The sequence below is a fragment of the Scylla paramamosain genome, chromosome 12 (genome assembly GCF_035594125.1).
Source record: "Scylla paramamosain isolate STU-SP2022 chromosome 12, ASM3559412v1, whole genome shotgun sequence".
Lineage (NCBI taxonomy): Eukaryota > Metazoa > Arthropoda > Malacostraca > Decapoda > Portunidae > Scylla > Scylla paramamosain.
The window spans coordinates 12,360,448-12,384,755 of NC_087162.1; the positions used below are offsets into that span (position 1 = coordinate 12,360,448).

A 24,308-nucleotide genomic window follows, 5' to 3' on the forward strand; every position below is an offset into this window, starting at 1 on the left:
GACAAGTGAAAACTGTCACAAATGATAATTTCAGTACTTTCATAAATAAGCTGAAGCTATGGATGTCCCAGATCTCTAAAGGGCTCTTACAACACTTCCATTTGCTGCAAAAAGACTGAGCAGAGAAAAATTGAAGTGCAGTATTCATACATACACAAGTCAGCTCAACATAATTTTGGATGAGTTTAAGAAAAGATTTGCACACTTCAATAATGTTCATATCAAACCCATTTTGTATCAGTGATGTCAGCAACACTGCATCTCAACTTTGATTGCTTCTCATCCTGAACGTCTCTGACCTGGAGACTGAAATTATTACGTTGCAGAGTGACTTAGAACTAAGAAGCAAAGCAAATCACCCAGAATTCTGGACATTAGTAGTGTTGGAGAAATTTCCACTTCTGAAGGAAGCTTATCAGAGATTACATTCGTGCTTTGGGTCAACATACACGTGTGAATCAGGATTTTCAACAATGAAAATTTTTAAATCCAAGTATAGGTCATGTCTAACTGATAGTCACCTAAATGACTGCATGAGAATGGCAGTTACAAATTACACCCCCAAGATATCCAAGTTAGCAGAAGGAATGCCAAACCAGTTTTCTCACTAAATTTTTTGAAAGATAAGAAAATTTCTCTCTCTCTCTCTCTCTCTCTCTCTCTCTCTCTCTCTCTCTCTCTCTCTCTCTCTCTCTCTCTCTCTCTCTCTCTCTCTCTCTCTCTCTCTCTCTCTCTCTCTCTATATATATATATATCTATATATATATATATATATATATATATATATATATATATATATATATATATATATATATATATATATATATATATATATATATATATATATATAGATATATATATATATATATATATATATATATATATATATATATATATATATATATATATATATATATATATATATATATATATATATTATATATATATATATATATATATATATATATATATATATATATATATATATATATATATATATATATATATATATATATATATATATATACATACATACATACATACATACATACATACATATATATATATATATATATATATATATATATATATATATATATATATATATATATATATATATATATATATATATATATATATATATATATATATATATATATATATATATATATATATATATATATATATATATATATATATATATATATATATATATATATATATATATATATATATATATATATATATATATATATATATATATATATATATATATATATATATATATATATATATATATATATATATATATATATATATATATATATATTTGGGATGGCACCCTCCACAGTGTTTACAATGACAGATGTGGCCCACGGCCTACATAAGGTTGGGACCACTGCTTTATACCATTACTGTGACGGGGTCAGCAGTTATTTGTTTTGGAACGTAGCCATCACTAACGTCTCTTTAATGCAATTAATTTCCTTAGTTGTAAAGCAGTTGTTTTCTTCATTAGTGAAATATACCCCCATTGGATGACAGATAATATTAAGTGAATGTGTTCCTTATTCAGATGTGAACAATGACAACCAGGTATTTATTTCTAGATGCTTGTCAAGACTGGTTTTAAATCAATCAACTGTACCTGAGTTAATGATGCTTGATGATGGACAATTCTGGATATTTATTACATGATTAAAAAAAATGCTTGGCTTCATTTGCTCTAAATCACTTACCTATTATTATGAAGCCATTGTTTCTTGTAATGTTAGACTGGTTGAGTGTGTTAGGAAGAGTTCAGGTCTCATATTTGTGAATACCCTAAAGATTTAATACAGCAATATCAGGCCCCCTCTTAGTCTGTGTTTTGATAGGGAGGATAGATTTAGTTCTTTAAGGGGATCCTTGTAGGGTTTATTGCAAAGCTTTGTGATAATTTTTGTTACCCTGTGTTGTATTTTTCTAATTTCTCAATATTCTTTTTGTAATATGGTGACCAAAATTGTAAGTTGTATTCAAGACAAGGATGTACGAGTGAGTTGTACAGGGTCAAGATTATTTTCTCAGATTTGAAAGTGAAAGATCTTCCTATGAAGCCTACCAATTTATTGACAATTTTAACAACTTTGGTGCACTGTTTGCTTACTTTAAGATCTGTTGACACTAAAACTGCCAGATCTTTTTTTAGCATTCACACTTTTGATGGGGGTATTATCCATCTTATAATTATCCTGGGGATTACTATTTCCAATACGTAATATGTGGCATTTATCAAAAATAAAGTTCATAAGCCACTTTTCAGACCATTCAATGAGTGCCTATGTCATTTTGCAAAATTTAATGTTGGGTTGGTGAGTTAGCAGTCATCTGTGAATTTTGACAATTTACTTGTGGTCCTTTCGTCAATGTCACTGATATATATATATATTATGAAGGGAATCAGTCCTAAGACTGATCCTTGAGAAATGCCACTGCTTACATTTACCCAACTTGAAGATTTACTGTTAATAACTACTCACTGTTTGTGGTCTGTCAACCAATCCTCTATCCATGCAGTGAGGTCACCTGTTATGTCATAAGCTTTTACTTTATGCATCAGGAACTTTATCAAATGTTTTCTGGAAATCAAAATAAACTACATCCTGGTATGGATGGTATTATATTATACTCATTGTGGAAGAAATCAAGTAAATTCATTAGGGATGAATATTTATTTCTAAAACTGTGTTGAGTGTCCTTTATAATATTACTTTCCAGGAAATCTACTGTTTTATCCCTTATCATTGATTCCGTAAGCTTACCAACTACTGGTACGAGATTTGTCATCTTTTTAAAGAGAGGCATAACATTTGCAAGTTTCCATTCATCTGGGACTTGTGTATTTAACAATTTGTTGAATAATATAGATAGAGGCTTGGCAATCTCATTTTTAGCCTATTTCATTATTTGCATGGAAATGTTATCTGGTCCTGGTGTTTTGTTTATTTTAATTTTATTGATCACACATAAAATTTAATTCTCCTGGAAAGTGCATGAGTTCAAATAGCAGTTGTTATTTGGGGTTGGTGTGGGTGCTAGATATTCAGAATTTTTCTCTTTTGTGAAGACGGATGCAAAGTAGATGTTAAGATTCTTAGCCATTAGGATTTTGTTGTCAGCGCGTTTGCCAGTTTTTAAGACAAGAGGGCCAATCGTAGAAGTTAATACTCTTTTCTTTCTGATACAGCTCAAAAATTCTTTTGGATTTGATTTGTGTGAATTTGCAACATGAAGTCCAATGTCATTCTTACTATCCCTTGTAAGTTTTTTACAATGACACCAAAACTGATCGTGTTCGGATTTGTCTTCATTATTTTTGGTCAGTTTGTATTTATAATAAGTGCACTTTTTGGCTCGAGACTCTTTTTGATGACTGCATTTCACCATTTTGGCTTACTGTTAACAATTCATTGCTTATTTCTCAGTTGAACTGATTCTTCAAGGAGGAGGAGGAGGTCCATGAGAGAGAGAGAGAGAGAGAGAGAGAGAGAGAGAGAGAGAGAGAGAGAGAGAGAGAGAGAGAGAGAGAGAGAGAGAGAGAGAGAGAGAGAGAGAGAGAGAGAGAGAGAGAGAGAGAGAGAGAGAGAGCAGCTACTACAAAAAAAAACATGACTATTAGTGCCATTAGAGCAAACTTTATTATAGTCAAAACAATGTGAGTTTCTTCAGACCAAAATAAGACTAATTTCTCCAACAACCTCCTCTTCTGCCTCAGCTTGTCTACAGCTTGTGTCCTGCCTACTACAGCTTGTGTTCTACCTACTACAGCTTGTGTTCTACCTACTACAGCTTGTGTCCTGCCTACTACAGCTTGTGTCCTGCTTACAGCTTGTATCCCATCTACAACTTGTGTCTTGCCTCTATACAGGGTTGTTGTTGTAGATAGGTCTTCTCTATGTAGTACTGTTGTATTCTCCTGCTTTACTTATTTCTCCAACACTAACTTCCTAAAATCTTTGATGTAAGAACCTGACCCTATGTTTGGTGGTCTGGACAGTAACTGTGTGGCTACAGCTGTGCAAGTCTCACAGCAGGAATGGGGGTACCTTAGATAAACAAATAAATAAATACATACACAAAGTAAAAAAAATAATAAAGAGGTCAGCATACAATAGGAAATGGGGTGCAACTATGTAATCACAGCTTAGATAAATAAAGAAGAAAATATATACATACAAAATTAGTAGAAAATTAGTAAATAGATAAGTAAATCAATAAATAAAAGGAAATGGAGGGACAAGATTTATAAAAAGTCTTAGTAGAAGCTATGGTTAGTCACACTTGCTATTGTTAACACTAGTGGGGCTTTTGTTTTTTCCTGGCTTGACAGTGACACAAGCAGCTGTTTGGTCACACCACTCACCAAGTCTGTTAGTGGAATCAGCTGATCAAAGCAACAACACAAGCTGCTATGGAGGAAGGACTTCTTGGATTCTTCTTAGGACAGTATGGATGTTTGATGTTCCAAAAAACTTTGTGCTCATGAACTTTTCTACTAGACTTAGACTCATGGGACCTCGTGGGACCAGTTTAGTTTAGTTTAGTTTAGTTGACATGACATGTTTTTGGCCTTCTGAACACAGATTTGTTTTGCTTCCATAACACTGAGGTCATACAAGAACTGAATAGCATATTTCCATCAAATTAAAATCTAAATTTGTGAGTTTTCTTGTAATATCGTCTACTTTTTTGTTATTCATTAAAAGTCCTTAAAAGAAGTGGAATATTCTTTTTGACTGCATATATGCTGAATAAATGAGTTTCTTAATACCTCCAACTCATCTACCGGTATCACTAATGCTAGATGCCGGGAAAACTGCTTGCATGGCTAGCCCAAAGCAGCGAGAATCAGTAGCTAGTGCAATGCAAATGGCTGGCCAATCAAGCCATATTGCAGGATCCAGCAATTTCAGAAGTTAGTGTGACCAAAGGTTGATGAATGTAAAACTTGCTCTCTCTCTTTTCCTTTACTTTCTTACCCTCTTTCCTTCTTTCCTTCTCCCTCTGATTACCACACTAACTCCTCCATTCCCATAAATGCTCTCTCTCTCTCTCTCTCTCTCTCTCTCTCTCTCTCTCTCTCTCTCTCTCTCTCTCTCTCTCTCTCTCAGGATGCACAGCTGAGTAAGTTTAGATCTCAATCAATCATTCCTTACTCTCACAAGGCAAGGAAGGAGGAAGATGAAATGGCAAGACATGGGTGATGCAGGGTGAGGTCAGGTCAGGGACGGAGGTCAGAGAGATAAGGCAGGATGAGAGAGGTGAGGTGAGGCGTGAGGGTGTAGGACAAGAGGAGGGAAGATGTGTCCGGAAGGGAGGAGGAAAGAGGAAGGGGGGAGATAGGTGTGAGTATGTTGGAATGTCAGGTCATGCTGAAATGAGAGAGGTGAGGTCGAGGCGAGTAGATGAGGGAGTGGAGAGGATGGTAGGGGATGAGATGAGGGGATTAGGTGAAGTAAATGTAAATGAATTGTATAAATATTTCATAGATAAAGTTCATACAGGTCAGTTAGCAAATATCCCGTATAGAACAATAAGATCACAAAAAAATGACCCTAAATGGATGACTGCTAGGTTAAAGCATTATATAGGGCATAAGAGAAGTATATATAAGAGATTAAGGGCAGGTGAAGAAGTTTTAAGGACACAATATAATGAATTAGTTAGAACAGTCAGGAAGTTAACGAGGAAAGCTAAGGACAATTATGAATTAAAGGTAGCCAGCCAGGCAAAGACGGACCCCAAGGGATTTTATCAGGTATACAGGACGAAGAATAAGGATACTGTAGGTCCATTAAAGGCAGCAGATGGGGAGCTGGTTAGTTCTGGGGAGGAGATAAGTAAACTTCCGAATGATTATTTTTTAACTGTCTTCACCCAGGAAAACATGCAGGATATGCCAGATAGTGAACAGGTGTTTAGAGCAGATGAGAATGAGAAGCTGACAGATATTTCCATAACTAGGGAGATAGTGGAACAGGAGACAGATAGGCTAAAAAAGTTCAAGTCACCAGGACCTGATGAAATATATTCCAGAGTACTTAAGGAATGTAAAGAGATTATTAGTGAGCCGTTAGTTTCTGTCTTTAGGAAATCACTGGAGTCGGGTGAGGTACCAGTAATGTGGAGGCAGGCTAATGTAGTACCCATCTTTAAGAAAGGAGATAAAACTTTAGCGTCTAATTATAGACCTGTCAGCTTAACTTCAGTTGTAGGTAAAATGTTAGAGTCAATAATAGCGAGGAACATTAGGGAACATTTAGACAAACATAATAACTCGATAAATCAGTCACAGCATGGCTTCATGAAGGGGAAGTCTTGCCTGACAAACTTGTTAAGTTTTTACAGTAAGGTGTACGAGGCAGTAGATAATGGTGATAGTTATGATATCTTATATCTGGACTTTAATAAAGCATTTGACAAGGTACCCAATCAAAGTCTCCTGAGAAAGGTTAGGGCACACGGGATAGATGGGAAGGTGTTAGGCTGGATAGGGTCATGGCTTGATAACAGGTGACAGAGAGTGGTAATAAACGGCTCGAAATCTGAGTGGGGTCATGTAATTAGTGGGGTGCCACAGGGATCAGTATTAGGGCCATTGTTATTTCTAATATATATCAATGACTTGGATAGTGGAATTAGTAGTGATGTTAGTAAATTTGTGGATGACACAAAGATAGGTAGATTAATTAGGTCAGAATCGGATGCCATCACCTTGCAGGCAGACTTAGATAGAATGAATGAATGGACGGATAGATGGCAAATGCAATTTAATATCAATAAATGCAAAGTGCTTAGCGTAGGTAGAGGAAACCCACACAATAGGTACACATTAAACAACCAAACTCTGGTAGGTAAAGGGTACGAGAAAGATTTAGGAGTTATAGTTAGCTCTGAACTCTGTCTAGGGAAACAATGCATAGAAGCCAGAAACAAGGCAAAGAGGGTACTAGGATTCATTTTTAGGAGTGTTAAAAGTAGAAGGCCAGAAGTAATATTAAAGTTATACTTGGCGCTGGTCAGACCTCATCTAGACTACGCTGTGCAGTTCTGGTCCCCACATTACAGGAAAGATATAGGTCTATTAGAATCAGTACAGAGGAGAATGACTAATAGGATACAGGGGATGAGAATAATTCCTTACGAGGCGAGGTTGAAGCTGTTAAATTTACATTCTCTAGAGAGACATAGGTTAAGAGGGGACCTGATAGAAGTCTTTAAGTGGTATAAGGGTTATAACAAGGGAGATGTAAGCAAAAGTCTTAGGATCAGCAACCAGGGTAGAACAAGAAATAATGGGTTAAAGCTTAAAAAATTTAGGTTTAGGAAGGAGATAGGAAAAAATTGGTTCTCAAATAGAGTGGTAGATGAGTGGAACGGACTCAGTAATCATGTAGTTAGTGCTAGGACACTAGAGAGCTTTAAGAGAAGATTAGACAAGTTTATGGATGGGGATAACAGATGGAAATAGGTAGGTGTGTTTCATACAGGGACTGCCACGTGTAAGCCTGGTCGCTTCTTGCAGCTTCCCTTATTTCTTATGCTCTTATGTTCTTATGTTATGAAGTAGATTAAAAGCTCTTTGATTTCTGCAAAATTTTTGATGTCATCTGCCAAGATATATTAATTTCTAAATTGCATATACAGTGGAACCTTGGTTACCTAATGCCTCCCTTTTCAAACAAATTGGTTTTTGAACAAAATTTTGAACTCATTATTGCTTTGGTTATGGTACCATAATTTGGTTCTAGAACAAAGTTACTTCATTTCAAATACTAAAAGACATAGTGCATGCTGCCATTCATTATTAATTCAATTTCTATAAATATCTACTTCATTTTTATATATTTGGAGGAGAGACAGAGTGTAAGACAATAATTCAATCTCTGAACTAAGGTAAACAGGACCCCAGTGATAAAGCTTCGATGTAAACAAACAGTTTTTGGTGATCAGGAGTAATCCTGGGCCTCCTGTGGCTCTCTCAATGACCCACAATGCCATCACTACTGCACAACTGTATTTTCCCAGTAGCTTTTCCCAGCAACAAGATATTTAAGTGTTATGATCACCTTCATTTTGGCAGTGAGTGGGTTGCTCCTCTCTGTGTCTCTGTAAGGCTTCCCTCACTTGATCGGTGACAAAGAGAATGCCAGCGTGGTCTAAACAATATCTTTTGATCAGTTCTGTGCCACTAAATTCATTCAATACAGCTTTTCTGAATAAAATTTCTAAGCTGGAGATGTTGTGGAGCAGCTATCTTAGCAGTGGGAGTGTTGATCATTACCCACTAAGACATGGTGGATGGGTGTCTGAGAATGGATTAATCTATTTTACATTGATTCCTGTGGAGAAAATAGTGTTTTTTAACATTTTGGATTTTGAGCGACATTTATGAACGAATCAAGTTAAAAACTGAAGTTCCCTTGTATAAGGATTCACTGTTGAATGAAAGATAAAGCAAAAGAGATAAAGTTGAAAGTGTCCTCCTCATATTCAAGGTAATGAGGAGTTATGGGTACTTCCCTTGCAGAGTCAAAATGAGTCCAAAGTGGCAGGAACTGTATCAGATGAAGAGGCTTGATGGCAAGTAAAACAAAGCAGATGTAACACAACTGCTCACTGGCAACTGACATGTAGGATATCTGAACTAACTAAAAAAAAAAAAAAAAAAAAAAAAAACTAGCTAATTGTCCATAAAGTAACACAAACGACATACAAAATGAAGCTGAAACTTTCCTCCTTGGCAGTGAAGTGTCATACCTTTCTCAGCATTGCTGTGGCCATGGGCTGCTCCCTTCCCCTTGGCCCCCTTAGAGGCCTTGTATGGGATGTGTTCACTTGTAGCAGGACAGGAAGGATTGGCGATGCCTGCAAAATATGGCCACTTGAGAGATGGGAGTCACCCAACCAACCAACCAGCCAGCCAGCCAACCCACAGTGGACTAGTCAGCCAGATAGCCAGCCAGTCAGCCAGTCAGCAACATAACCAACCAGCCAGCCAGTTAGCCAGGCATCCAACCAGTCAACTAGTTAGCCAGCCAGCCAACCAGAAAGCCAGCCAGCCAGCCAGTAACCAGTCAGCCAACCAGCTGGCCCAAGGAAAACTAGATACAGAGGAGAGGCACTGCAAAGACTCAATTTGGTATTAGTAAGAGAAGTGGACATTGTTGAACACATAAACTACAATTATCCTGTAGGAAAAAGTGATCGAGTGATGGTAAGGTTTCATATCAAAGAAAAGGAAGAGGAAAGTAGATGGGAAAATTATAAGGATGAAATATTTAACTATGATAAAACTAACTTCAAATAAATGAAGAGATACTTTGGTAAGATGGATTGGAGTGCCTTTATTACAGCAAAAGGTGTGCAGAAGTAGGAAGCATTAGTCACTAGATATATATAAGGAGGGAGTGAAAGATGTGTGCCAAAAGGAAACACAAAGATAAGATATAACAAAGACTGGTATAACAGAAGATGTGAAGCTGAAGTTGAAGAATGCTTTGACAAAGTACCACACTGAAGATTGCTATGCAAGATAAAAACACAAAGAGAAGATATAACAAAGACTGCTATAAAAGAATATGTGAAGTAGCAAGGGAGGAGAGGGAGAAGGCATGGAATAGATGGAGGTGAGGAGTGCAAAGATGTGGCAAAACTACGCCACTATGAGAAATGACTATGTAAGGGTTATTATAGAAGAAAGGACAAGTTATGAGAACAATGTTATGGACAAATGTAAAGAGGAACCACAACTATTCTTCAGGTGTGTGAGGAGCAAAATGAAAAACAGAGAAGGTGAACCATCAAATGTGTGAGGATCCGGCTGACATGGCAGAGATTATGAATAAGAGTTTTCAATTAGTGTTCACAAAGAGAGGATATTTGTGGGGCAGAGTGAGATGAGCAAAGAAATGAGTTCAGGGGAAATCCAGGTGACTGTGAAAGACATGTAGAAACAGTGTGAAGGACTAGATGTTAGAAAGGCCCCTGGACCCGACGAAGTGTTGGGATGGATACTGAAAGAATGCAATCAGCAGGTGACGTGGGTGGTGCACAGTATTACTGAGAGTTCCTTAAATGAAAGTAGAGTCCTGCTTAAATGAAAGAGAGCAAAAAATAGTTCCAATTTATAAAAGTGGTAACAAGAAGAGCCAATGAACTACAGACCAGTGTCTCTAACAAGTGTGGTATGTAAAATGTTTGAAAGATTAGTGAAGGATAAATGGACGCATTACCTAGAAAATTAAGTGATGATAAAGCAAATATTACACTAATATTCAAAGGAGGAAATAAGGAAAACCCACTAAATTATAGACCAGTGTCCTAGTGTTGTAGGAAAACTATGCAAAAGAAAAATAAAGGAAGGATGGATGGAACACTTGGAAAAAGATAAAGTTTTGGTAAATTATCAATTTGGATTTAGGAGGGGAAGATCATGCTCCATGAACTTACTGTCCTTTTATTCAAGAGTAATCGACATTGTGCAGGAGAGAGACGGATGGGTGGATGGTGTCCACTTAGTCTTGAAAAAAGTGTTTGACAAAGTACCACACTGAAGATTGCTATGGAAGATAAAAAATTATGGAAAAATTGGAGGAAGACTGCTGGAGTGGATGGAGGATTATCTGGATGAGAGAGAGATGAGAACAGTAATACAAGACCAGAATTCATCTCAGATGAAAGTAACTAGTGGTGTCCCACAGGGGTCAGTGTTGAGATCAATAATGTTTGTAATGTAAGTGAATGACATAAATGAAGAAAAAGACAGTTATGTGAACTTATTTGCAGATTATGCTAAACTGATGAGAAGGGTAGAAAATGTAAATGACTGTATGGTACTACAAGATTATTTAAATAAGATAAATAGATGGAGTAAATCTTGCCAAATGGAATTCAAGTAAATGTAATGTAATGGGGTTTGGTAAGAGTAAGAAAAGAATACAATATCATTATGAGATGGATGGTGTGAAGTTACAGAAATCAAAAGAGGAAATGGACTTGGGAGTAACAGTTATTGAAAATTTGACTCCGGACATACACATTGATAAAATTACTGGAGAGATGATGAATTTGTTAAAAGGATAAGAATGGCATTCTCATATTTAGATGGAAGAATGATAAAAAAGTTGTGAATTTCCATAAGACCAAGATTGGAATATGTGGTAGTGGTGTGGTCTCCTCATACAAAGAGTAATATTATAAATTAGAAAGAGTACAAAGAGCAGTCATTAAGATGGTTTTGGAGTTGAGTAAGTTGCCCTATGAAGAGAGATTAAGAATGATGGAAATTACTACCCTTGAAAATAGGAGAGAGAGAGAGGAGATTTAATAAACATCTATAAAATGTGGGCATAGAATGTTTTATAACTTTAGACACAGAGTACAAGGGGACACAATAAGAAGATCAAGAAAGTTAACTGTAGAAGAGACATTAAGAAGTATAGTTTTCCACACAGAAGTGTGACCAAATGGAATGAACTTAGTGAAGACGTTGTAAATGCCGTAACTGTCCATGCTTTTAAGACCAAACTAGATAGATATAGAGACAAGATACTATAAGATTACTCCCCTCCCGTAAACCACAACTAGGTAAATACATACACAGGTCACAAGCATAAATTGCTCAAGGAGTGATTTATCAGATGTGATCAAAAAGTTCCACAAATACCCCAACACAAAGTTGTATAGAAAAGAAAGGTTTACAAGATTCAACATGATCTGACTACTCAGTCATGAACAAATAATACTAAGCAAAATAATCAAACAAATAAAAGAAAGGTTTATAATATTTTAAGTTTTCTTGATCCACATCACACTAACACTTCTGGAAAATCTTTATCTCCTTAATAAGGATCCACTTATCTACAAGTGCCAGCTCAGGACTCCTCCCTAGATGGCTTGTAGACTGTACACAGGGACTTTTACAATAACTGAAATGCATTCCTTCCCAACAGTGGTGAGAGGCAGGGGAGTAATATGCTGTGACCCTTAACAAAGGAGCATCTCAGGCTGCTGCCTCACACCAGCATGGTCTGTGGCTGGGAAAGTGTCCTCTCCAGGCTTCTCCGCAGATGCCGAGGATTCTGGAAAGATAGAGACGACTAAGTTATATAGAGAAGACTAAATTAAGGTGCCAATCTCAATAGAATATGATTATGAAGAAAGAATTAATCAAAATTTGATAAGTATCATAAGACCATCTTCTTGAAAGAACTGAAGTCACAGGCAGGGGGAAATACAGGATCAGGCAAGGAGTTCCTAAGTTCAACAGTTAAAGGAATGTAAGACTGAGAATATTGGGAGGTGGAAAGAATAGTAGCAAACCTTGTGCCATGAGACCACAACAGGAGAGGAGGCAGACGGTTAAGATGATCAGAAGACCAGCTGCCATGCAAGAAACTACTGAAGATAGCTACCCATACTTGCCCCCTTTTCTACTAGCCTTTCTTTAATTCCCCTTTCTATATCATGAACTTTACTAGTGAGAATCTCCTCAATACACTTTTCAACGACTTAGAAGACAACAATAAATCTGATAGCATCGGCATAGAAATAATAAATTCCATGTACTTATCTCTTGAGTTAGATGATATCTGTAATTATCATGACCTTACCTCATACATGAATGTTATACCAAGAAGTAGCGCTGACTATATCAATATTCTCCATATAAATGCCCGCTCACTAAACAAAAAATATGACCAAGTAATCTCTTTTATCAAATCTCTTCCCAAACTCCCTGATATCTTATGTATAAGTGAAACCTGGCTCAATGCAAATAATGTTCACCTTCACGAAATTGATGGCTATAAGTCATATCATGTTCACAGGCCTTTATACTCTCCAGGTGGGGGTGTTGCAATTTATGTAAATATTGACCTACAAAGTGAAATTATTAAGGATTTTTGCATGTGCGATGAAAATGCTGAACTATGTAGTGTGAAAATTATTCTACCTACTACCTCCTACTCTGTTTCTTGTATTTACAGACCAAATAGTAAACATGCTAAAGTAAATGAATTTAATGCATATATTGATAATCTTCTTTCAAATAACTTTTTCACAAACAACAGGAATATACTCATAGGTGACTTCAATATAAACCTTCTTGAACATGTGTCACACCCTCCTACTAACTCTTTCATTACAACTATGCAATCAAACAATTACTTCCCACATATATCTCGACCAACAAGATTTTCAGACATAAATACAACTGCAGCCCCATCTTTATTGGATCACGTCTGGACAAACTTCAATGAACCAGTCTCTTCTGGAATTTTCCACTTTCCTATCAGTGACCACCTTCCAGTGTTTATCAATATTCCAGTCTCTGATAAAGTGTGCAATATTCACCACAAAGTTGATTTTAGGCTACAAAATAGAGTAAATCGGTTGAAATTCACACAGACCCTATCAAATACAGACTGGAATCTCTACCTCACTAGCAGTGACACAAACACAAACTGTGACATATTTCTGGATAAATTATATAAAATATACTATTCCTGCTTCCCCAAAATAACCAAAACTATCACATCCAAAAGACTAAGTAAGCCTTGGTTAACACAGGGGTTAATAAATTCAACAAAACATAAATATCAGCTGTACAAACTATACAAACTAGGGTCAATTACAATGGACCACTACAAACATTACAGAAATTATCTAAATAACTTAATAAAATGCAAAAAATCTGAATATTACCTACAAAGGTTTGAAAATTTTAGACTTAACACAAAAAAAGTTTGGGAACTAATTACCAAAATAGAAAACATTAATAATAATAACAAGACGGTCTCCCACACCCACCTGGAGGAGGCAGTAGACACCTGCCGAAACGATAATTACTCCCAGTGAGGTCTAAAGCACTGTTCAGGGGGTGCTGTGAACTTATCATTAAACCCAGCTGTGACCTCACTGAACGTTTCCCTTTGTGTCTCACAACACAAGGGGGTAGTCACAGCCTGCCCTCTAAAGACAACTCTCTTCCTCCACACAAAACTACAAGCACCTAATAACACACACACCCTTCACTCAAAAAATTTTAAAATCATGGCGACTCCTACACCAGCCTCGGAGTCCCCATCTGGGGAGGGGACCATAAATGTCCCCAGGTCGGACTGCCTTTCCGTCGACGACCCTAAGTGTCTTGACACCCCCCTCAACTTTTTCTTCATTAACTTCTGCAACATTCGCGGTCTAAGATCTAATTTTCAATCTGTAGAACACCACCTCTCCTCTTCTAAACCTCATCTTCTTTTCCTCACTGAAACTCAGGTGTCTGAGGCAACTGACAGTAGCCCCTTTTCTGTTCCCTCCTACTTTCTCTATCCTCATTTTCGATCCAAAGCTGGATGCTGCGTTTATGTGCGCAATGACTTAACCTGCTCTCATGCCCACGCTCTTGAATCTTCCGAGTTTTCCACCATCTGGCTACGACTACAGAGTCATTCTCATACTAAATTTATCTGTGCTGTATACCTCTCTCCTAACTCCTCTGACTATAAGAAATTCTTTGACTACTTAACTTCCAAAGTGGAGCACATTCTGACCCTCTTCCCTTTTGCAGAGATCTCCATTCTTGGAGACTTCAATGTTCACCACCAGCTTTGGCTTTCCTCTCCCTTCACTGACCATCCTGGTGAACTAGCCTACAACTTTGCTATCCTCCATGACCTAGAGCAATTGGTGCAACACCCTACTCGTATTCCTGACCGTCTTGGAGATACGCCCAACATTCTTGACCTTTTCCTGACCTCTAATCCTTCTGCTTATGCTGTCACCCTTTCTTCTCCGTTGGGCTCCTCCGATCACAATCTCATATCTTTATCTTGTCCTATCACTCCAATCCCTCCTCAGGATCCCCCTAAGCGAAGGTGCCTCTGGCGTTTTGCCTCTGCTAGTTCGGGGGACCTGAGGCGGTATTTTGCTGATTTTCCTTGGAATGACTACTGCTTCCGTGTCAGAGACCCGTCTTTGTGTGCTGAGCGCATAACAGAGGTGATAGTGTCTGGCATGGAGGCGTACATTCCTCACTCTTTTTCTCGTCCTAAACCTTCTAAACCTTGGTTTAACACAGCTTGTTCTCGTGCTATACATGATAGAGAGGTGGCCCACAAAAGGTACTTAAGCCTTCCTTCACCAGAATCTCATGCACTTTATATTCCTGCCCGGAACCATGCCAAGTCTGTTCTCCAACTAGCCAAAAACTCCTTCATTAACAGAAAATGTCAAAACCTTTCAAGATCTAACTCCCCTCGTGATTTCTGGCATCTAGCCAAAAATATCTCCAATAACTTTGCTTCTTCTTCTTTCCCTCCTCTACTTCAACCAGATGGCACCACTGCTATCACATCTATTTCTAAAGCTGAACTCTTTGCTCAAACCTTTGCTAAAAACTCTACCTTGGACGATTCTGGGCTTGTTCCTCCCTCTCCTCCACCCTCTGACTACTTCATGCCTCGTATTAAAATTCTTCGTAATGATGTTTTCCATGCCCTCACTGGCCTAAACCCTCAGAAGGCTTATGGACCTGATGGGGTCCCTCCTATTGTTCTCCGAAACTGTGCCTCCGTGCTTGCACCTTGCCTAGTCAAACTCTTTCAGCTATGTCTGTCAACATCTACCTTTCCTTCTTGCTGGAAGTTTGCCTACATTCAACCTGTTCCTAAAAAGGGTGACCGCTCTAATCCCTCAAACTACCGTCCTATTGCTTTAATTTCCTGCTTATCTAAAGTTTTTGAATCTATCCTCAACAGGAAGATTCTTAAACATCTATCACTTCACAACCTTCTATCTGATCGCCAGTATGGGTTCCGTCAAGGCCGTTCTACTGGTGATCTTCTGGCTTTCCTTACTGAGTCTTGGTCATCCTCTTTTAGAGACTTTGGTGAAACTTTTGCTGTTGCCTTGGACATATCAAAAGCCTTTGATAGAGTCTGGCACAAAGCTTTGATTTCCAAACTACCCTCCTACGGTTTCTATCCTTCTCTCTGTAACTTCATCTCAAGTTTCCTTTCTGACCGTTCTATTGCTGCTGTGGTAGACGGTCACTGTTCTTCTCCTAAATCTATTAACAGTGGTGTTCCTCAGGGTTCTGTCCTGTCACCCACTCTCTTCTTATTATTCATTAATGATCTTCTAAACCAAACTTCTTGTCCTATCCACTCCTATGCTGATGATACCACCCTGCACTTTTCCACGTCTTTTCATAGACGTCCAACCCTTCAGGAGGTAAACATATCACGCAGGGAAGCCACAGAACGCCTGACTTCTGATCTTTCTAAAATTTCTGATTGGGGCAGAGCAAACTTGGTATTGTTCAATGCCTCAAAAACTCAATTCCTCCATCTATCAACTCGACACAATCTTCCAGACAACTATCCCCTCTTCTTCAATGACACTCAACTGTCCCCCTCTTCTACACTGAACATCCTCGGTCTGTCCTTTACTTATAATCTGAACTGGAAACTTCACATCTCATCTCTAGCTAAAACAGCTTCTATGAAGTTAGGTGTTCTGAGACGTCTCCGCCAGTTTTTCTCACCCCCCCAGCTGCTAACTCTGTACAAGGGCCTTATCCGTCCATGTATGGAGTATGCTTCACATGTCTGGGGGGGTTCCACTCATACTGCTGTTCTAGACAGGGTGGAATCAAAAGCTTTTCGTCTCATCAACTCCTCTCCTCTAACTGACTGTCTTCAGCCTCTCTCTCACCGCCGCAGTGTTGCATCTCTAGCTGTCTTCTACCGCTATTTTCATGCTAACTGCTCTTCTGATCTTGCTAACTGCATGCCTCCCCTCCTTCCGCGGCCTCGCTGCACAAGACTTTCTTCTTTCTCTCACTCCTATTCTGTCCACCTCTCTAATGCAAGAGTTAACCAGTATTCTCAATCATTCATCCCTTTCTCTGGTAAACTCTGGAACTCCTTGCCTGCTTCTGTATTTCCACCTTCCTATGACTTGAATTCCTTCAAGAGGGAGGTTTCAAGACACTTATCCACCAATTTTTGACCACTGCTTTGACCCTTTTAGGGACTGGCATTTCAGTGGGCATTTTTTTTTATTAGATTTTTGTTGCCCTTGGCCAGTATCCTTCCTACATAAAAAAAAAAAAAAAAAAAAAAAAACACACTACACTATAATGACACAGTCCTACACACTCCACATGAAATTTCAAATGCATTCAACACCTATTTTTCACAAATTGCACCTCAACTTAGCTCCCAGCTTCCTAGAGCTCAAAACTCACACATTTCTTATCTCAGAGGTAATTTCCTAAATTCCATGAATATTCCCATAGTGACAGGAAATGACATAGTAAAAGCTATTTCTGCCTTAAAAAATAAAAAATGCCCTACGGATGAAATACCTATGAAAATAATCAAAGAGAACAAAAATCTTCTAGCAGAGCCACTCTCAAAATTATTCAATGATTCAATAAAAGATGGAGTTTTTCCTAATAGATTCAAGCTGGCGAAAATTATCCCTATCCATAAATCGGGAAGTAAAACTAATATCTCAAACTACCGACCAATCTCTATTTTACCAGTGTTCTCTAAAATATTTGAAATCATTATGAAGAACTTCCTCATGAACTACCTCAATTCACAAAAATTCTTAAATAATAGGCAATTTGGTTTCCGCCCCGGACTAAATACTTTTGACGCTATAAATGTGTTTACCTCTGACCTACATGATGCCTTGAATAAACATAAGTCTATAATATCCATTTTCATTGATTTCAGCAAAGCTTTTGACACAGTTGACCCAAACATTCTAATAGACAAATTACGTCACTATGGTATTCGCGGTTGTGTGGAAAATTGGTTCAAATCATATTTAACTGGCCGATCTCATTTTACATCCTACAATAACTCTAAATCAACCATCAAACCTATACATCTTGGCGTGCCACAAGGTAGCATCTTAGGCCCTATTCTTTTCCTGATATATATCAACGATATCAGCAATGCCTCTACTGCTTTCAACACTATACAGTTTGCTGATGACTCCACCTAGTACATGATTGGTGATAATCCCACTGACCTAATCTACAGAGCCAACCTAGAATTATCTGCCTTTTCTGAATGGTGTCTTGCAAATCGCCTAACAATTAACACAGCTAAAACTTTCTACATGTTATTTACAAATACCACCACCAAATACCAACCCTTACCTAGACTTACCATATTAGATAAAGATATCACGCAAGTTTCTAAGACAAAATTTCTTGGAGTCACATTTGACAATAATCTTACCTTTAAATATCACATATCAAACCTTTGCCTAAAATTATCTAGATCAATAGCTCTATTGCTGAAAATAAAAAACTTTGTTCCAGTGGAAATGATGAAAATCATGTATTATGCCCATACATAGTTTTTACATACCCACACTTAACCTACTGTAATCCAATTTGGTCCATTACCTACCCATGTCATCTACAAAATCTAAACATCCTCCACAAGAAAATTATTAGAATCATGACTAATAGTGACTTCCTCCAACACACACCTCCACTCTTTAAATCTATGAAAATCCTTCAACTCTCTGACTTATCAAACTTCTCTATTGCATCATACATGTTCAAATTGATAAATTCCAACAACAACAATACCCTGACCCTAACTCATAACCACTCCACACGCTACAGGCATTCTCTACAGATTCCCCATCATACCTTAACTCTCTACCAACACTCTCTAATGTATAAAGGTCCCAAAATATGGAATAGCACCCTGTCACACATAAAAAAATTCATTAAGGGTAAATATCTTTAAGAGAAAACTAAAAGAATATTTATTGTCTCAATACTGACACATCTTGTACTTCAATCAATTTTTATCAATATCAATTATTTTGTTTCTTGGTATTGTAACCAAATAGTTCATATCCTCTGTAACTAAAATAGTTTATAACCTCTAGTATATATACATATTTATTTCTGTTTGTTTAATTATTCTCAAAACTAATATTTGCTTGTTTATAATCAGATTCCACTTCAATTTTCTCTATTTCTCATGTATAATTATGATTTTTCTCCTTTCCTTCCTGTTCTTGCAAAGCCATTTATCCCTAAATCTTTTGTTATTGCTATTAATTTTTTTTTTTTTTTACATTTTCTTCAATTAGATTTTTAGTTTAGTGTTGTTTTACATTTCAGTATTAAGTAGATATTAAGTGTGCCCAAAAAGCTTGTGCTTCATAAGGGGCTGTTTGTCTTTCAATTAATTGTACCTTAAGCTTATATATGTATTACAGACAAACATAATAAAGTGTTTAAAGTGTTTAAAGTGAGAGAGAGAGAGAGAGAGAGAGAGAGAGAGAGAGAGAGAGAGAGAGAGAGAGAGAGAGAGAGAGAGAGAGAGAGAGAGAGAGAGAGAGAGAGAGAGAGAGAGAGAGAGAGAGAGAGAGAGAGAGAGAGAGAGAGAGAGAGAGAGAGAGAGAGAGAGAGAGAGAGAGAGAGAGAGAGAGAGAGAGAGAGAGAGAGAGAGAGAGAGAGAGAGAGAGAGAGAGAGAGAGAGAGAGAGAGGCAGGCAGACAGGCTGAAGACAGTCAGTTAGAGGAGTTGATGAGATGAAATGCTTTTGATTCCGCCCTATCCAGCTGAGCAATATGAGTAGAGTACCCCCATACATGTGAGGCATACACCATACATGGATGGATAAGGCCCCTGTACAGAGTTAGCAGTGGGTGAGGAAAACTGGCGGAGACAACTCGGAGCACTTAACTGTTTTAGCTAGAGATGAGATGTGAAGTTTCCAGTTTAGATTACTAGTAAAGGACAGACCAAGGATAGTGTAATAGAGGGCACAGTTGAGGGTCAATGAAGAGGAAGGAATAGTTGTCTGGAAGGTTATGTTTATTTGTTATATGTAGAACTTGGATTCTTGAGGCACTAAACAACACTTAATTTTGCTCTCTCCCAATCACAGGTTTTAGAAAGGTCAGAAATCAGGCATTGTGTGGCTTCTCTGAGTGAACTGTTACATTCCTGAATGCTTGGACATCTACAAAAAGATGTAGAAAGATGCAGAGTGATATCATCAGCATAAGGGTGAACATGACAAGTTTTGGTTAGAAAATTATTGATGAATACCAGAAAGAGTGGGTGACAGGACAGATCCCTGAGAGGAGAAGAATGGTGACCAGTTAGAAGATTACCGATGAATACCAGAAAGAGTGGGTGACAGGACAGATCCCTGAGAGAAGAAGAATGGTGACCAGTTAGAAGATTAGTTAGATTATTGATGAATACCAGAAAGAGTGGGTGACAGGACAGATCCCCGAGGAACATGACTTAGAAGAATGGTGACTGTCTATCACTGGAGCAATAGCATAGTTAGAAAAGGAACTTGAGATTAAGTTACAGAGAAGGATAGGAGAGTACAAAGAAGAGTTGGATGATGGTGTTTACAGGGCACAGCACAGACCTAGGTAATTACTGTACACATTAAATACCTGGGGACTTTTACAATACCTGAAATGCATTCCTTACTGACAGTGGTGAGAGGCAAGGGAGTGATATGGTGTGACTTTCCACAAAGGAGCACATCAAGGGGAGTGATATGGTGTGACCCTTCACAAAGGAGCACATCAAGGGGAATGATATGGTGTGACCCTTCACAAAGGAGCACATCAAGGGGACTGATATGGTGTGACCCTTCACAAAGGAGCACATCAAGGGAAGTGATATGGTGTGACCCTTCACAAAGGAGCACATCAAGGGAAGTGATATGGTGTGACCCTTCACAAAGGAGCACCTCAGGCTGCTGCCTCACACCAGTATAGTCTGTGGCTGGGGAAGTGTCCTCTCCAGGCTCCTCCCCAGATGCCGTGGATTCTGGAAAGACAGAGACAGCAGAAGCACTCCCTGCAGCTGATGGCAGCAGCATTTGGCCACAAAGTTGTGCATGCTCCTGTGCAGTGCTGGGGGGTTTATAAGGTTTAATGTGAATTAATGCAATTTTATTTTGAAGGAGTTTTCCGTTTTGTGGTGACTTGTACACAGTTATTTAAGATGCTGGGTATGTCATAAGGCCCAAGCCAGTCCTCCTCAAGCCAGGAACCCTTCCTTCCTTTCTTTTTATTATTCTTTACAACAACTTTCATTCCAATCTTAAAGTCAAATGACTTATGTCCTTTAGCTTTCCTCATTTCATATTATTTCTTTTGTTCAGCTTGTGCTTTACCAACATGACTGTCAACTTTTTCCTTTATGGCTGTCAAGCGACTCTTTACTCTACTGACTCATCTGAGGGGCTCAAATTTGGGAATTCTAAAATATCAACTTTTTCGTGAAGATCATTTTGGTTCAGTTCAACAAACAGTGTTGGCTGTCTACCAAACATGAACAAAGAGGGAGAACACTTTGTTGAAGCTTGCACTGATGTTCATATACCAAACAGAGCAGCCTCTGAGTGTCTGTCCCAGTCATCCTGATTCTCATTTACCAGTTTAGTTAAAGTGCCCTTCAACATCTGGTTGGTCCTCTCATCCTGACCATTAGTTTGGGGGGTGGCAAGCAAGTGTTACAAGGTGCTTCACTTGGACAATGGAAAAGAGTGTAATTTAATGTATTACAGAATTCCTTTCCCTGATCAGTTAAGGTTTTCCCTGGGGGACCAAAACATTGGAAAATACTCTTCAATACATCACATACCAGATTAGAAGATTTTGAAGGGAATGGAAATGCCTCTATAAATTTGGAGCGCAAGTCTGGTAAAGTAAGGATGCCCTTGTTGCCTGACTGAGTTTCTTTTAGGGCCCTATCTAATCTACATCAACCATCTGCCAAGGGCCTTCACTCTTAATAGGATTCAGGACTGGTGCTACAATTTTCATCTTTTCAGATCTCTGGCATCAATCACACTCACCTGTCCAATTCACTACATCTTTCTTAATGCCTATGCAATAAAATCTCTCTGTAATTTTGGCAATAGTCTTACTGATGCCCATGTGAATTTCTTCTCTACTGGAGTCATGAACATCCTGAAATACTTTCCTTTTCTACTCCCCGGTGAATATGACCACTTTCACCTGAACTGGTCCTCCTTCCTTTGCTCTGCAGATGTACTGGAGTCTGTCTGGGCTACCATCTGCAATTTTTAGTAATCCTAATACCATGCAATCACAAAGTGTGCCATGGGAAGGAGGGAGACCAATATAAATTTTTTTTTTTATGTAAGAGCCAAGGGCAATAAAGAAAAAAAAAAAAAAGGCACACTAAGGTGTCAGTTCCTGAAGAAAATTATTTCCAAAATTGAAGAAGTGGCATAGGGCCTCCCTCTTGAAAGGACTGAAGTCATAGGAACGGGAAAACAGAGAAGCTAGCAGAGTTCCAGTTTACCAGTGAAAGGGAAGATTAAGAATACTAGTTAACTCTTGCACTTGGGAGGTGGACAGAATACTAGAAAACCTTGTATATTGAGACTACAAGAGGTGGAGAGGCATGCAGTTAGCATGAAAGAAACTAAAGATACCAAGAGATGCAACATTGCAGCAGAGAGAGAGAGAGAGAAAGAGAGAGAGAGAGATTGTTTCAGCTCCCTTACACATTTTCACTGTTGTTCCTGCAGTAAATCTTTCCAAGCTCTCCTTCCACACACACACACAAACACACACATTCCTTCTAACACCTGTGCTCCTACATCACAAACTTTAAGAACATCCTAAAATGCTTTTCTACCCACTCTGTCATAAGCCTTCTCGAGATGAATGCTACATGTAATATTTATGTTTACCTTTGCATGCCTTTATTATAATTGTGATTGCAAATATATGCTCCACAACACTTTTCTTTCTTGAAACTTCCCTGTTCCCCAATGACCATCACTTCTATCAATAACTTCCATCAATCTCTCAGTCAAGACTCCCACAGACTTTTCCTGACACACTAAGCAAACTTATTTATCCCCTGTAACCTTTTTGTACATTCTTGCAGCCTTTCCCTTTTATATAAACGTACAATAACTGCCTCCATCCACTCATCAGGTCCTGCCTCCTCTCCTTGTTTCCATGCCAATTCACGTAATTTAAATCATCCAGTCTGCTATTACTTCTCCATAGTTATTCCATCAGTGTCTATAACTTTGCCACACTTCATCACAACTATTGTTTTCTTCATCTCCCTAACAATTTATCCCATTCTCTACATGCTTCTATACACATGATAATTACTACTGCTTCTCCTGTCATCTTATTCATTTGACAATCAAAGTCTTCTCCAAGTAACTTGCACTTCTTTCTTGCTGCTTGCAAGAACTTTATACTCTCTCTACTCACACAATCCCATGCTCTTCTTCCCCCTCCCTTTCGTCACTTCCTGCCATAACAACTTAGTCATTGATTTTCTTACACTGAGCTTTCTACCAAACTTCTCATCCACTCTCTTCTTACTTTTTCTTAGGAGTTCCTTTAGTTTTATATTCCAAGACTTACACTCTAATTTTTCCTCATTTTAATTTCCTCCGACACATTTCTTTGCCCCATTTTCTCATAGGCCCTCTTCTCTTCCACAGCCACCTCCATCTCAGCCATGCACTTTTTTTTAACTCGTATCCCCAAGACTCCTTGCAGCTGCCTTGTAATTACCATATCACTGAATACTTTTTAACATCTTTAGCCTTTGAGCCCTCCCCAACTATCTCTAACTTCTCTGTCTTTCACATACCTTCTCGTATTCCTCTCTACTACACACCTTCCTGTCTAGCTATTTAAGTAACTTTCCACCAATGTGCATATCGCCGATGTATCTTTCGTTTTCATCACGGCATTGTGGTCTGACCAGAGTTCCATTTAACTCTGTGGGACACACCCATCCAATATCCCTTGGCATGCCATACATTTCCTTAATTCATCTCTCATCCGCTGCTAAACAATCAATCAGACTTTTCTGTTCCCCATTCTCATCTCAATATCTCCTCCACGTGAACCTGTGGATCACTATGTAAGTTTTATTTAGCACACGTAATTATCCCACCACAAGTTTGTTCATTGTAACATGACTTGTTCTCTTTGCTGCACATACAGGAATGAAATATATGCAGCACTCAGTTCCCTATTCATTTACTCACAAACACTATATCAGTGTGGCACAATAACGTCAATTTGAGCTTGTTCCTTGACTTAGGCAGGCCAAGACTATGTTGTGTTGCGGACCAGATACATGTTCAATACAGGATGATTTGCTGTTTACGGCACTTTCAGTAGTAAGGTATAAGAAACATTAAATTCTCCATCTATTTACAGACAAACAATAC

At 38.1% G+C, this 24,308-nt stretch overlaps 1 protein-coding gene across 1 annotated transcript; it reads right to left on the reverse strand.

Annotated features, from left to right (window-relative positions):
- Nucleotides 1–5,159: 5,159 nt before the first annotated feature.
- On the reverse strand, nt 5,160–24,308 carry LOC135105685 (uncharacterized). The gene is made up of 2 exons (XM_064014071.1): nt 20,528–24,308; nt 5,160–12,125 (listed from the first exon to the last, which is right to left on the reverse strand). The coding sequence occupies exons 1-2, from the start codon at nt 20,940–20,942 to the stop codon at nt 12,031–12,033; spliced, it is 510 nt and encodes a 169-aa protein (XP_063870141.1). The 5' UTR covers nt 20,943–24,308; the 3' UTR covers nt 5,160–12,030.